The sequence below is a fragment of the Saccopteryx leptura genome, chromosome 2 (genome assembly GCF_036850995.1).
Source record: "Saccopteryx leptura isolate mSacLep1 chromosome 2, mSacLep1_pri_phased_curated, whole genome shotgun sequence".
Lineage (NCBI taxonomy): Eukaryota > Metazoa > Chordata > Mammalia > Chiroptera > Emballonuridae > Saccopteryx > Saccopteryx leptura.
In genome coordinates, this window is record NC_089504.1 from 354178118 (window position 1) to 354191662 (window position 13545).

General features: G+C 44.1%; 1 protein-coding gene across 1 annotated transcript in view; it reads left to right on the plus strand.

Annotated features, from left to right (window-relative positions):
- The window catches only part of TOM1L1 (target of myb1 like 1 membrane trafficking protein), a 55738-nt gene that overhangs the window by 29626 nt on the left and 12567 nt on the right, over positions 1–13545 (plus strand). The window contains exons 8-11 of the mRNA XM_066364621.1: positions 2275–2408; positions 8051–8108; positions 8503–8620; positions 9893–9989. Of these exons, the coding sequence (XP_066220718.1) occupies positions 2275–2408; positions 8051–8108; positions 8503–8620; positions 9893–9989 (407 nt within the window). The remainder of the gene's footprint in view (positions 1–2274; positions 2409–8050; positions 8109–8502; positions 8621–9892; positions 9990–13545) is intronic.

Sequence of the window (13545 nt, forward strand, 5' to 3'; positions counted from 1 at the left end):
TTCCCCATCTCCGTCCTTATCCCAAATCCGTAAGTCCATCCAACAAAGGAGCCAATGCCCACTCCGGTCGTAGTCCAGGAAATCAGTCCACGCACATGGGGCGTCAGCCACCCCCCTCATCCCTGCCGTCCTCGCAGGTCGTACACTGTCCCAAAGAGGAGCACGTGGCAATGGCAGTCAGCATTTCCATCTCTGCTCCGGAAAGCATGTCCAGCCCTATGTCCCAAAATCGCAGACCTACCGGGGCCATAGTAGGTGCTCCTTCCAGCTGGGCTTCCATCTTCTGGAGACTGCAGATCACAACTCCAGTCCGATTCTCCTCATCCTCCAAAGAGGAACTGAAAACACCAGCTCCTGCTGCCAGTCTCGAGCCCCGGGCTGCCGCAGCCTTCTGCTCCGCAGACCTTGCAGCTCCGGGCCCGGCCTCAGCTTCAGCTTCAGCTTCAGCCTCAGCCTCAGCCTCAGCCTCAGCTTCAGCCGCGGCCTCCTGCCGCTGCTGGCTCTCCGCAACATCCAGGGCAAGCTGCAACTCACGAACCTCTGAATCCTCCTCCAGTGTTTGCTCCATTTCCAGGCGAATCTCGAACACCTGGTTGGCCTCCTGGTCTGTCCCACTTTATAGTGTAGAAAACCAAAATCCCTTAATCCAATATACAAACAAGGAAGTCTCCCATACAAAGTCACCCATCCAAGGCATAATTGGATTCCTCATGAGAGTGCACCACCCAGATAATACAATCATTCAAGGGTGTGGGGAAAAGCTTAGTCCCAAAACCAAACCCCAGGCTACAACGACCTGGCCTGCCTATAGCCTGTCCCCCACACCCAATATAAGTCACAAGCGAGCAAACATATATATCACATTTACAAACTTATTTGACCAACACTGGACCTTTAAGAAAAAAAGTTAGTGGTATGGCCGAGAGGGGCCGAGTATTTATTTAGCAAACAGGACCGTTTTCTGGCCGCGCGTGTTGCCAGGTACGAAACCCAGAGTCTGTCATCGATCTGTCCATCTCACTTTTCCCCCACTTTTCAGTTCCTTTTGTCTTGTAAATATTTCTGTTATGGTTTTGTGGAGAGTCCTGGGTTTTACCTCTGAGTCTAAATGCCAGCTAGTAATGGTTTGATTTATTTATTTAGAGATTTCCTGTCAGAGCCTTGTAATAGATGGTTTGAGATTCTAAATGGTTTTGTGCAGCTTGGGTTTTGCAGCGGGTCTTTCTTGAAGGGGGAAATAAAACACCCAGATAATGTAACCGTGCGATGACTTAGCAAGTTCTGCTGCTTTCGTTTGGGAAGGGGGAACGTCCCTGTGTTTTCGCCCGCTGTTCGTATACTATTCCACGGGCAAGTTCCAGCCAAGGTGCGTCTGGAGAAATATTACGGTTCGTTTTATACTCATTGGGCTTATTTGGAGGCTCGGCTAGGAGGAAGAAGGTTGGAAGGCAGCTGTTTCCAAATGTCAGTGTGTATAAGAAACAGTTGGGAGGCTTATTTTCCAAAAATGTAGGTTCCCAGACCCTCGGCCTCAGAGATCAAGAATCACAGTAAGTCAGCTGTTGCTGTTTCTGGTGCTTACGGACAGCGGCTGGATCGGGGACCGGAGCCGTGGCTGACTGTCGTGATTCTAGGTCATCCAAACAGAGATAGTGTCCTAGGCTCGTTCTCTAATTCTGGCTCCATTTATCTTAGACTGCAGAGCTCAGGTGTTTATTTGAGTAAACCATCACAGGAAAATCGTGTTGCTGTAAATATGTTTGAACTACTTCTTTTTTGCACAACCTCCAGTGACACTCGCATTTTACGGGATAGGCCGTACTTTGTAGCTCTGCGGTTCCTCATGATGCCCGTCTCATTGGATTTTAATGTCAACCCTGGGGCCGATGTGGCAAGTAGTATAATTTTCATTTATCAAATGAGAAAATTGAGATTTAGGAAACAAGTGATTTTTCCCCCCTCACAGTACAGCTAAGAAGCAGTCTGTCTAGAATTCCCGCCCTCTGCTTCCAGTTTCTCGTCCTGCGTTCCATGCCGTGCACCGATTTGTCCTTATGACCCCCATTCTGATTTTGAGAGGAAAATATAATCATTTATAATTCGTGGCCTTCTGAGAGGAAGGATGCGCTGTCCGTAGTTAAATACTTGGTAATATATTGTAGGTGGCTCACGGTGGAGGGAGGTGATCCCTGGTGGATATCGGTTGGGGAGTCCGATGTCTTTGTAGAACACTGCTAAGCATGGAAGAGGAAATCTGTCTTCTTTCTCTGACAGAAACTTTATAAGACGAGTCGGGAGATGCAGGAGCGGATCATGGACCTGCTCGTGGTGGTGGAGAATGAAGACGTCACCGTGGAGCTCATCCAGGTGAATGAGGATTTGAATAATGCCATCCTTGGATGTGAGAGGTAAGCAGATGGGAGGTACACCCCCTCCAGCCCCGCCACCAAGTCCAGTTTCACTGCCAGTCACTCAGCGTTCTTGTTAGAGTGCCTACAAGGTGAACGCTCAGGAAGACCAAGAACAAGTTCAGAACAAGGTCACCTTCCTCCCTAGATAGAGGATCGTGGTCCTGGTCTTCGGGCAGCTTGTTGTGTGGCTTGCAAGAAGGCGCAGTGCTGGAAGCATTGTTGGACACTCACTCAGGCTGCGCACTCCCCTAGCCTGTGAGCAGGACCTGCATTCATCACCTGATGTCTGCACCGAGCACACCGTGGGCTCTCAGACGCCTCAGTACTGTACACAGAGCGTCTCTGTCAAAGTGAGGCTGAGCCTAGGTTTGAAATGGACGAGGATGTGGGAAGAGAAGGGGGAGGATATGGAGAAAATATCCTATGAAAAGCCAGGCAGTCAATGAGGAAATTTTTTATATGAACATAGATTTTTAAAATATTTTTTGTTCATAAAAGTACAAAGGGAAAAATTTGAAATACTCCTAATTTTGTCACTAATATTTCAGTTTGTCCTAAAATTTTTATAGGTATGTTCATAAAGGGACTATATATACTTTTGTTTCTTCCTTGGTTTTATTCCCTGCATAACATGTCTTTGTGTGACCTATGTTTTTATGTATACATGCTTTTGGGAAGCCATTATTATTATTATTGTTATTGTTGTTATTATTATTATTTTGAGAGGAGGGGAGATAGAGAGACAGACTCTTGCATACGCCCCAACCAGAATCCCCAACCAGAATCCACCTGGCAACCCCTATTTGGGGCCGATGCTTGAATCAACGAAGCTATCCTCAGCACCTGGGGCTGACGTTCAAACCAATAGAGCCTCTGGCTGTGACAGGGAAAGAAGGAGGGGAAGAGAAGCAGATGATTGCTTCTCATGTGTGTCCTGACCGGGGATTGAACCCAGGACTTCTGCATGCTGGACTGATGCTCTACCCACTGTGCCAACCAGCCAAGGCCGAAACCATTATTTTTAATAGCTGCACTGTGTGCCCTGTTTCTCTCCCAGTTCACTTACTAGGCATGTACGTTGTTCCTAACTCATTTAGTCATTCATCAGAATAGTAGTTCTTTAATCGTATTGTAGGGAAACACCTTACATTGTAAATCTCTACACAATTGGCAGTCGAAATAAGTGCTGTGGAATGAAAGTATAGGAGGTCTGTGGGGTGAGCATCACATCGGGACCCAGTCCACGTTGGGAGAAGGGAACTTCCCTGAGGAACTGCCCTGTAAGCTGAGAGCTACGGGACAAGGGGGAGTTGGCCAAACGAGGGGCAGACTGAAGGAAGGAGCAGTCCGGGAAGCTCTGGGAAAGCACCGTAGACCCTAGACCCAGGGAGAGAACGTGTACCCAGAGCCCCGCCCAGAGCTGCAGCGCTGCGCTTTGATTGACAGGCGGCCTGTTCCTCAGTCTGAAAACATTGCTACAGACAGTCTCCTGACGACCGCTTTCCAAACCTGCCCCTGGGCTCTCCTGCCACAGAAACTCCGCAGCCTCTGAGATCCCCACACGTTTCTAGAGCCGTGTTTCTGAGTACGAGTGGTGTTGGCATTTTGAGGGGGACAGTGTCTCTGCCCCTACTCACTAAATGCCATAGCGTTCCTCCTAAGAGGCCTTTGGAGACACCCTCCGGGCACCGTTTCCGCCGAGAATGACTGGGATTATGTCCTTGTGCAGCGTTTGTCTTCCTAGCCTGCTGATGAAGAATGAGACCAGCGATAAAATCGCCCCGGGTCAGAACTTGGTGCTTTCAGACAAGTTGCTTAACTTTTCTAAGACTTAGGGTTTTGGGGTTTTTTTCCTGTTTGTGAAAGAGGATAGTCCTACTGCTGGGGAGGGTTTTCTCTTTTTGTGTTTGGGAAATGAAATGAGGTGATGTATGTAACAGCACTGACACCCCTACAAGATTAATGTCTTCCTCGTCCCCATTAACATCCCACTGAGCCTTTTAATTTTATTGACCAAATTTTTCCTCCCGCTGACTGTGAATGAACCAAGAGAATCAGGGAACTAAAACCAATAGCTGTGACATCAGCCCTTGGCCTCACTCTCTTGTGCTTGCCGCCCGTCACACAGCAGCTGTTTATACAAAGAGAGGACGGGGCGCCCGCAGAGCCCGGGCACCCCGCGATCGGTCTTCTCTTAGCTCTGAACAAACTCAAGACCCTTCGCCCTTTGTTTTCTGCGGCAGAAGGCCTTTGTCAGCGGAGAGACAGCTAAGGAGAACCACATGGTTTTCGGCAGAGTGCTGCCTTCTGGTTTTCATCGTGGAGAATTCTGTTCCAAACCAGAAGACCGGTCACTCAAAGCTTCCTCTGCAGGGACTTGTGTTTATTTGGTCCAGATATCGGGCGGTTAGATTACACCCATGAACAGCTCTTTCAGATTCAGCTTTGAACTGTGTGTATCTAAAGCAACTGCAGTCCATTGTGACACAGAAACACTAAGTCTTGAGATGCAGAAACTCCTGCCCCTAGAAAAGATACATCTGGCATGTGAGTTTGCTACCACAGCTGTAACAAATTATCAGACTGCCTAAAACAACATAAAGCATCTTACTGAGTTCTGTGCCAGTCGGAAATGGGTCGTCATCAAGGTGTCCGCAGGGCTACGTTCATTTCTTTTTTGGAGGCTCCAGAGTCGTCTCCTTCATTTCCTGAACTTTTGCAGCCTCTAGTAGCTTCCTGCTTTCCTTGGGTCATGACCCCTTTCCTACATGGGGGAAGGCAGCATCAGCTAGTTGAGTCCTTGTCACATGGGGTCACTCCTGCTTGTCCTCTCCCTCCCTCTTCCACACTGAAGGGCCTCTGTGATTACGTTGGGCTCATCTGTATCATCACCAGGATGCTCTCCAGAGTAAAGTCAGGGTGCATGCGAAACTGATCGATATTTCTGTCTCTCTCTGTCTTCCTTCCTCTCTAAAATCAGTAACTGAAATAACTGTTTAAAGTCAGCTCACTAGCTGCCTTTGTTCCACTTGTCATCTAACCTAACATATTCACTGTTCTGATGACTAGGATGGGGATATCTTGGGGGGGGGGGAGGCATCATTCTCCTTGTCACAGCCTGTCCTTTGGTTCCCAAAGCTTCACACCCATCCCACATACAGAATAAATTCACCTATTCTATCATCCCCAGAGGTCTCCACTCATTACATCCAGGGAATAGTTATGGAAATAAGGAAATAGACATTCCTGTAAGCATTACTCAGGGCTTGAGCCATGAAGGGTGTTCATACCCAGCAGGTAACTAACTAGCATACAAGAAGTAAATGCCGTAAGTAGATGGAAGAAAAAAAAACAACACACAGGTGTTTCAGAAAGGGAAATATCCTTTAAACTAAGGGCATGTTCCCAGTCACTGTAAGCTTTTAGACCAGGGATCGAGGACCTTTTTGGCTGAGAGAGCCATGAACACCACATATTTTAAAATGTAATTCTGTGAGAGCCATACAACGACCTATGTATGTTACACATTATCCAATAAAAATTTGGTGTTGTCCCAGAGGACAGCCGTGATTGGCTCCAGCCTCCCGCAACCATGAACATGAGTGGTAGGAAATGAATGGATTGTAATATATGAGAATGTTTTATATTTTTAACATTATTATTTTTTTTATTAAAGATTTGTCTGTGAGCCAGATGCAGCCATCAAAAGAGCCACATCTAGCTCCCGAGCCATAGGTTCCCGACTTGTTTTAGACTTTAAAGTATTTAGGTTCACGGAGTCAGTGAGTCATAGTATGAATACCATGTTTCTATAGCATTTCTTAGTTTGCAAAGCATTTCCACATTCCTCCACCTGTATTACCTGCAGATGCCTTGCCCCTGAGCATAACCATCTGAGGAGATGGTTCAAATAAGGCAGGGGTCTCAAACTCGCGGCCCACGGGCCGCATGCGGCCCGCCGAACAATTTTGTGCGGCCCGCAGACTAATCCACGAAGTTCAAAATATTTTGGATAAAATTAAGTAAGCCTAGGGGCCTACTTGTATTTTTCATTTTTCTAGCATCCTAGCTAGATATTAGCTTAGTTAACAGCGGTTGTGATGCGAACTACAGTTTCTGGTCGTTTTGTGACACTGAGTAAACTGCATGTACGATTGTGCTTGTTGTACTGATTTTTTTTTTGTTTTCAACTGCAGTGAGAAAAGTGTTGCGTAACAGTTGCCTTTTGTAGACCTAGTGCGGCCTGCCGAAGGGCTGTGATCTTGCTCTGCAGCCCACATGCTGAGTTGAGTTTGAGACCCCTGAAATATGGGTTAGGAAGTCAGATCCATGGTCATCTAGCTATTTGATAGTGATGCTGATACTTGGACCTTAGACTTTTACCTTCAACTTTACTATTCTTTCAAACCCATTATTTTACTTGTTTGTTTATTTATCTGCTCCTCCTTTACCTATAGTGTACCAGCAGTATAAACTTTTTAAAAGATATAAAAGGTCAGTATTGTTTAAAAGATATAAAAGGTATCAGATGTCTTATAAAAATGAAGATAAACAGTGAAAATATGACAAATGACTTTGAATTTTTATGGAAAACTATAAGGGCAAAATTGGTAATAACTTAAATATTTGGGAATAATAAGAATACTTAAATATATGATACATTCATAAAGTAAAATATGCAGCCGCTAAAAATTGTATTTTTTTTTTTTAATTTTTTTACAGAGTCAGAGAGAGGGACAGACAGACAGGAACGGAGAGAGATGAGAAGCATCAATCATCAGTTTTTTGTTGCGACACCTTAGTTGTTCATTGATTGCTTTCTCATATGTGCCTTGACTGCGGGCCTTCAGCAGACCAAATAACCCCTTGCTCGAGCCAGCGACCTTGGGTCCAAGCTGGTGAGCTTTGCTCAAACCAGAATAGCCCGTGCTCAAGCTGGTGACCTCAGGGTCTCGAACCTGGGTCCTCCACATCCCAATTCGATGCTCTATCCACTGCGCCACCGCCTGGTCAGGCTAAAGATTGTATTTCTGAATAACAAAAAAATGCTTGCAAAATAATTGAATTAGAATACAGAATTATGTGCCTGACCTGTGGTGGCACAGTGGATAAAGCATCGATCTGGAATGCTGAAGTCGCCAGTTCAAAACCCTGGGATGGCTCAGTCAAGGCACATATGGGAGTTGAAGCTTCCTGCTCCTCCCCCCTTCTCTCTCTCTCTCTCTCTCTCTCTCTCTTCTCTAAAATGAATAAATAAAAATAATTTAAAGAATACAGAATTATGTAAAGTGTAATTTCCACTAAGTGTAAAATAGATTAATTTACAGAAAAGTGTATTGGCAGGAAATACATTGTAATGTTAAGGACTCTTTCTAGGTGTTAGAAATGATTAGGGACCATTTCTAGGTGATGGAACTATTATTATGTTTAATACTTTCCCATTTTCTGGCTTTCTCCAAAGGGCATTATTACCTCTATACTCTGGGAAAAGGTTATTAAAGTACTTTATTGGGAATTAAGTGGTGACAAAGCTGATTGTTTTTGTTCCTAAATACTTGCAAATTAATAATTTATTAAATATTGTAAGCATTTTCATGTCCATTTTCTTTTAAATACTTATATGTTGCTAATTCAAACAGGTTTATTAGAAACCAACAGAGGATTTTGGAGCAAAATAACCAGAAGGAAGACGCCAATGTAAGTGAGATGTTATAAAATACACAGTTTGAGCAGTTGACAAATTATACAGAGCGGGGCAAGGCTTACGTAAAAGTAAGTCTTCAAAAAGAAAAGCTCTTCCTTAATGACTGGGGTGCTTTTGGTGGGTGTAGAGTACTTGCCCTAATAGCTTGACATTATTAAGTTATTAGTAAGAAGTCAGAAGAAGATGCTCTAATTCAGCGGGAACCCACGTAGAGGGTGAGATGTGACTGGTGCTTAATTTGCCTGTTGCATGGAAATTTCTCCCTCAAGATGCATCCAAGTAGAAGCTTCCTTTCTCCAAAGGAAAGCTTCTGGGGAGAAAAAGCCTAGGTGATAAGCGACCTGACACTTTTTTTCCAAATGATCTTTGCGTTTGCTTTGTTTTCAGACCACCAGTGAACCTTCTGCGCCGTCCTGTGATCTTCTTGACCTGAGTCCCAGCCCTCCGGATCGCAGGGCCACTCTGGGGGAGCTCAACGCCGTGAACGCTCAGCTCTCGAACTTAAGTGAGCAAGCGTGTGGGCCTCTGCGGCCAGCGGGAGAGCTCGGTGGGAAACAGCTGTCCCTGGTTTCACGATTCTGTGCAGCCAGCGCAGGGCTGAAGTCAGTCTGAGTATCAGAACGACGTCAGGAGATGTCATTACTTGTGGGCAGATGGTCGTGTCCAACCCAGTATGGGAATGAGCTGAGTCTGGAGAGAGGAGGCCCTCGAAACTCATCCCACTGGCTTAGAATCCTCTAGAATCCACATGGCCCGCTTTAGAGAGGTTGTTCGATCCCATGGCCAGAACTCAATAAGTCTACTCAGAACACACACACCGTTGTCTTTGGGTTTCGCTGCCATCCTACAGCATCAGATCAGGGATCACCTGATGTAGAGAAATTTAGGAATTACGAAGTCTTATGCACACGGTGTTGAAATGTAGAGGAGAAAACACAGGCTTTTGAATCGGAGGAGTCCGAGTTGAAATCCCAGTTCTGTCCCCCTTCGCCCTTCCTACCTTATAAAGTAAGAGCAGTGGTTGCCTTAGTGAGTCTCTGTGAAGGTAAACGACCAGTGTCTGTAACATGCGTTGTTGGCTTGGGGTTACCCGTCTTACCCATCTCATCTCCTACTGTCTGGATTCCCAGAACGTTTGGGTAAATTACAAAAGAAGGATGTTGAAAAACGCTGAAGTCAGAACAGTTTTCTCCAAAGTAAAATCAGTTTGTTTTTTTCTCACATTAGATTTTTCCAGAGTGAAAATACTTGGTATGCCTGCATTTGTGGTTTCCTTACAACTTCCTTCATTTCTGAAATGTTGGCGGCTTGCTGATGTAGAGCAGCGGGATGTGTGGAGTCCCTTACATTAAAGAGTTATCTGACATTCTCAGAAGGGGGGAAATGATTACTCTCTTTGGGGTGTCTCACTGGAGATGGGAAGTTAAGAATTTGGGGAGGTCAGGGCGGTGCTCTGTATATATAATAGATTTTACTTTTGAAGTTGGTAGAACGAGACACATAAAATCCCTTTCATTCTCGGTTTGCTTGGGATTTTAGAAAACCCAGCACAATAACATTTGTTAGCTTTTCAACAACCTCTCTCTGTGGCAGAGAATTTCTCTCTTTCCAGTTCCCCTCTATGAGGCTGTCAGATTTCTGTTCAAGGGAATTCCATAATTTTATGGTGACAGAAATCTCTCTCTCTCTCTTTCTCGCTCTCTCTCTTTTTACTGTGGAAAACAAGTTACTGACAAAGTGTTTCCAAGCCAAACAACAAGTCCATTTTGTGTTCCAGGTGTCAGGTCTCCAAGTCCTGTTATAACGAACAGCTTGCAACCCAGTCATCATCCACAGGTGGATTTGCTCGCCTTGGAAAATGCAGAAACGCCCGTGTAAGTATTTCATCCTCCAGAACTCACACAGTGAAGTGTGACATGATAGGAAAACTAGAGACTTCGGAACCAGGCAGACCTGAGTTCAGATTTCAGCACGACGTCTTCCCACGAGCTCTGTGACTGTGGGTAAGATTCTTACCTCGTGAGAGCCTTCATTTTCTTCCGAGAGTACTTCTTAGGAATGGCCTCACCAGTTAATGAGTACTCACTGTGTACCAGGTGTTTTGCTAAGCTGTTTTGTTTCATTTATAATTGCAAACGTTCTTGGGCCCTGGCCAATTAGCTCAGTTGGTTAGAGCATCATCCGGACATGCCAAGGTTGCAGGTTCAATCCCTGGTCGGGCACATACAAGAATCAACCAGTGATTGCATAAATAAGTGGAACAACAAATTGATGTTTTTCTCTCTCTCTCTCACTTTCTCCCTCCCTCTCTTACTCTCTCTCTTAAAAGAAAAAAAGGTTCTTGGGTCACTGCTCTTACCATTCCCCTTTTACTGGAGGAAAGGCTGAAGCTTAGGGAGTAGACTCGCCCGGGTTAACATAGCTGTGAAGTAGCACTTCTAGCAAATAGTTGCTTATTTTACTCGGTGATCTCATGGATCTCACACTTCATTGTGCTTGAAAACCACATGGGTGGCTATTGAAAAGTAAAGTTGCTGGCCCCCAGAATTCCGACTCAGCGGCAGAGGCAAAGTCAACCACCCCATTGTCTACAGTCGTGAGCTTTTTCCACCCCTCCATGTTTGCAGTTTAATTTGTTCGTCACAGATCAAACGAGTGCTGGAATTCTTCATAACAGAAAGGACCCTTGGAAAACAGTGATGATGGGGTGAAGTATAGGTCATATCTGTAGCCCAGTTACTATCAGGCAACAGGCTAAGGAGAATAAGAAGTGCCTGTTAATTGCCTGCTCGTGTTCCTGCTGGGCCTGAGGCAGGCTCCCCATTAGTCACGTTTCACAGATGAGGAAGCCGAGGCTGAGGAAGATTCTCTTGCCACAGGATAGCGAACAAGTGCATCAGCAGGTTCAGGGTCAGGTGGGTCTGATTTGAGAGCCTGCTCTCTTTTTTCTTTCTGCACTTTTTGTTTTTAATTTTTTTCTTATGGTAAAATTGACACTCCACCCTTTTATTTATTCATTTTTTTGATGTGCATACAGTTCTATGAATTTTAATTTTATTTATTTATTTTAGAGAGATTTATTGATTTTAGATAGAGGGGGGAGAGAGAGAGAGAGAGAGAGAGAGAAGAAATGGGAAGCATCCACTCGCAGTCGTTGCTTCCCATATGTGCCTTGACCAGGCAAACCCCAGGTTTCCAGCCAGTGACCTCAGCATTTCAGATCGACGCTTTATCCGCTGCGTCACCACAGGGCAAGCCGGTTCTATGAATTATAACATACACAGATTCAGGAACCACCACTACAGTCAGGATACAGTGTTTAGCATCAGCCCCAATGGCTCCCTGTGCTGTTACCTGACAGTCACGCCCTCTTCCCACTCCCAGTCCTCCGCAACCATCAGCCTGTTCTCTGTCACCATAGTTTTGTCTTTTTGAGAATGGTTTCTCAATAAAATTACACAGTATGCAGTAGTTCCCGAAAAGGTTTTGTAAAATTGGCATTTGCTTATATGTTTTGAAGCTCTTGTTATTACATGCACTTTAAGATTGTTCTATCTTCTTGGTGAATTGACCCTTTTTTTTTTTTTAATTTTTTTTAAAATTATTTATTGATTTTACAGAGAGAGGACAGGGGTAGTGGACGAGAAATACCAAACTCATAGTTGCTTCACTGTAGATGTTCATTGATTGCTTGTCATATGTGCCTTGGCCAGGCAAGCCCAGGGTTTTGAACTCGCGACCTCAGCACTCCCAGTCAACACTCTATCCACTGTGCCACCACAGGCCAGGCGACCCTTTTACCATTATATAATGTCCCCCACCCTCGTCTCTTGTAATTTTCTTTGCCCTGAAGTCTACTTTGATAATGAATGTGGCTGCTCAAGCATTCTTTTCATTAGTGTTTGTGTGGTGTAATCTTGTTCCCTCTTTGTCATTGTAGTTATATCAAAATATTGGAGATGAGTTTCTTGTAGATTCCATATAGTGGTGTCATGCATTTTTATGTCTTCTCATAATTTCTGCCTTTAATTGGTATGCTTAGACCATTTCCATTTAATTATATGTTTGGGTGAAGATCTACCATTGTGTAATGTTTTCTTTGTTCCTTTTACCCCTTCTGTTTCCTGTTTTCTGCATACTTTTGGATTATTTGAGTGTTTTCAGTATTACATTTTGTCTATTGTGATTTTGGCTGTGTCCCTGATAGTTTACATACGGGGTGGGGCTGGTTGCTCTGGGGATTGCAGTATACATAACTTTTAAGTCTACTTAGAACTAGTATTTGACCGCTTGAAGTGAAATGTAGAAACCCCTCATCATAATGATAGTTATTCAAACCCCCCCATGTAAATGATAGTTATTCATGTTACACCTCTATACATTGAAAAAAATAACTACCAACCAGATAATATTATAATTTTTGCTTGCAATCCACAAATATATTTCAAAGAACTCAAGATGAAACAAATAGTCTATTATATTTACACAACATTTACCCTTTCTGTTGCTCTTTTATTTTCTTCTGGTACAGTTTCTGTTTTCTCTGAAGAATTTCTCTTTGCCAGTTTTTAGACCAGGTCTGTCAGCAGTGAAAATCTCTTTGTTTTACTTGGCTCGAGTATCTCTTTCTTTCATATTTGTTCCTGAAGGATATTTTCACTGGATATAGAATTCTGGATTAACAGTCATTTTGCCCAGCAGCTTTTAAACATGGCTCCACTCTCTTCTGGCCTAAATGGTTTTTAATGGGAAACCTACCTTCATTCAACTTGTTGTTCCCTATAGTTACTGTATTGTTTTCTCTGACTGTGCTTTTAAGAACTTTTTTTTTTCTTGCTAATTTTGGACAGTTTCGTTATGATGTGACTGAGCATAGATTTTAGTTTATTCTGTTTTGGGTTTGCTGACTGTATTAGTTTCCTGTGGCTACCATAAAAAAAAAATACCGCAAACTGGGTGGTTTAAAACCACAGGACCTTATTTTCTCATAGTTCTGGAGGCTGGAAGTCTGAGATTCGGCAGAGCCACACACCCTCCTAGGCTTTTAAGGGAAAGCCGTTCTTTGCCCCTCCGTATTCTGGTGACTGTCGGCATTCCTAGGCTTGTGGCCGTGTCACTCCATGTCCTGCCTCTGCCTTCACATTGCCCGCTGCTTGCTCTAAAATTTCCACTGATTTTCTCTTTCAGACTCACTTGTCATTGGATTTTGGGGCCATTCGAATAATGCAGGATGATCTTGTCATCTCAAAACCTTAACTTAAATACATCTGCAAAGATGCTTTTTCCAAATAAGTTAACATTCACAGGTTCCTGGAATTAAGACAAGGAGATTTGTATTTTGGGAGGAACCATCATTCAACCGACTCCACTGAACTTCTTGAATCTGTGGGTTTATGTCTTTCACCAAATTTGTGAAGTTTTCAGCCTTTA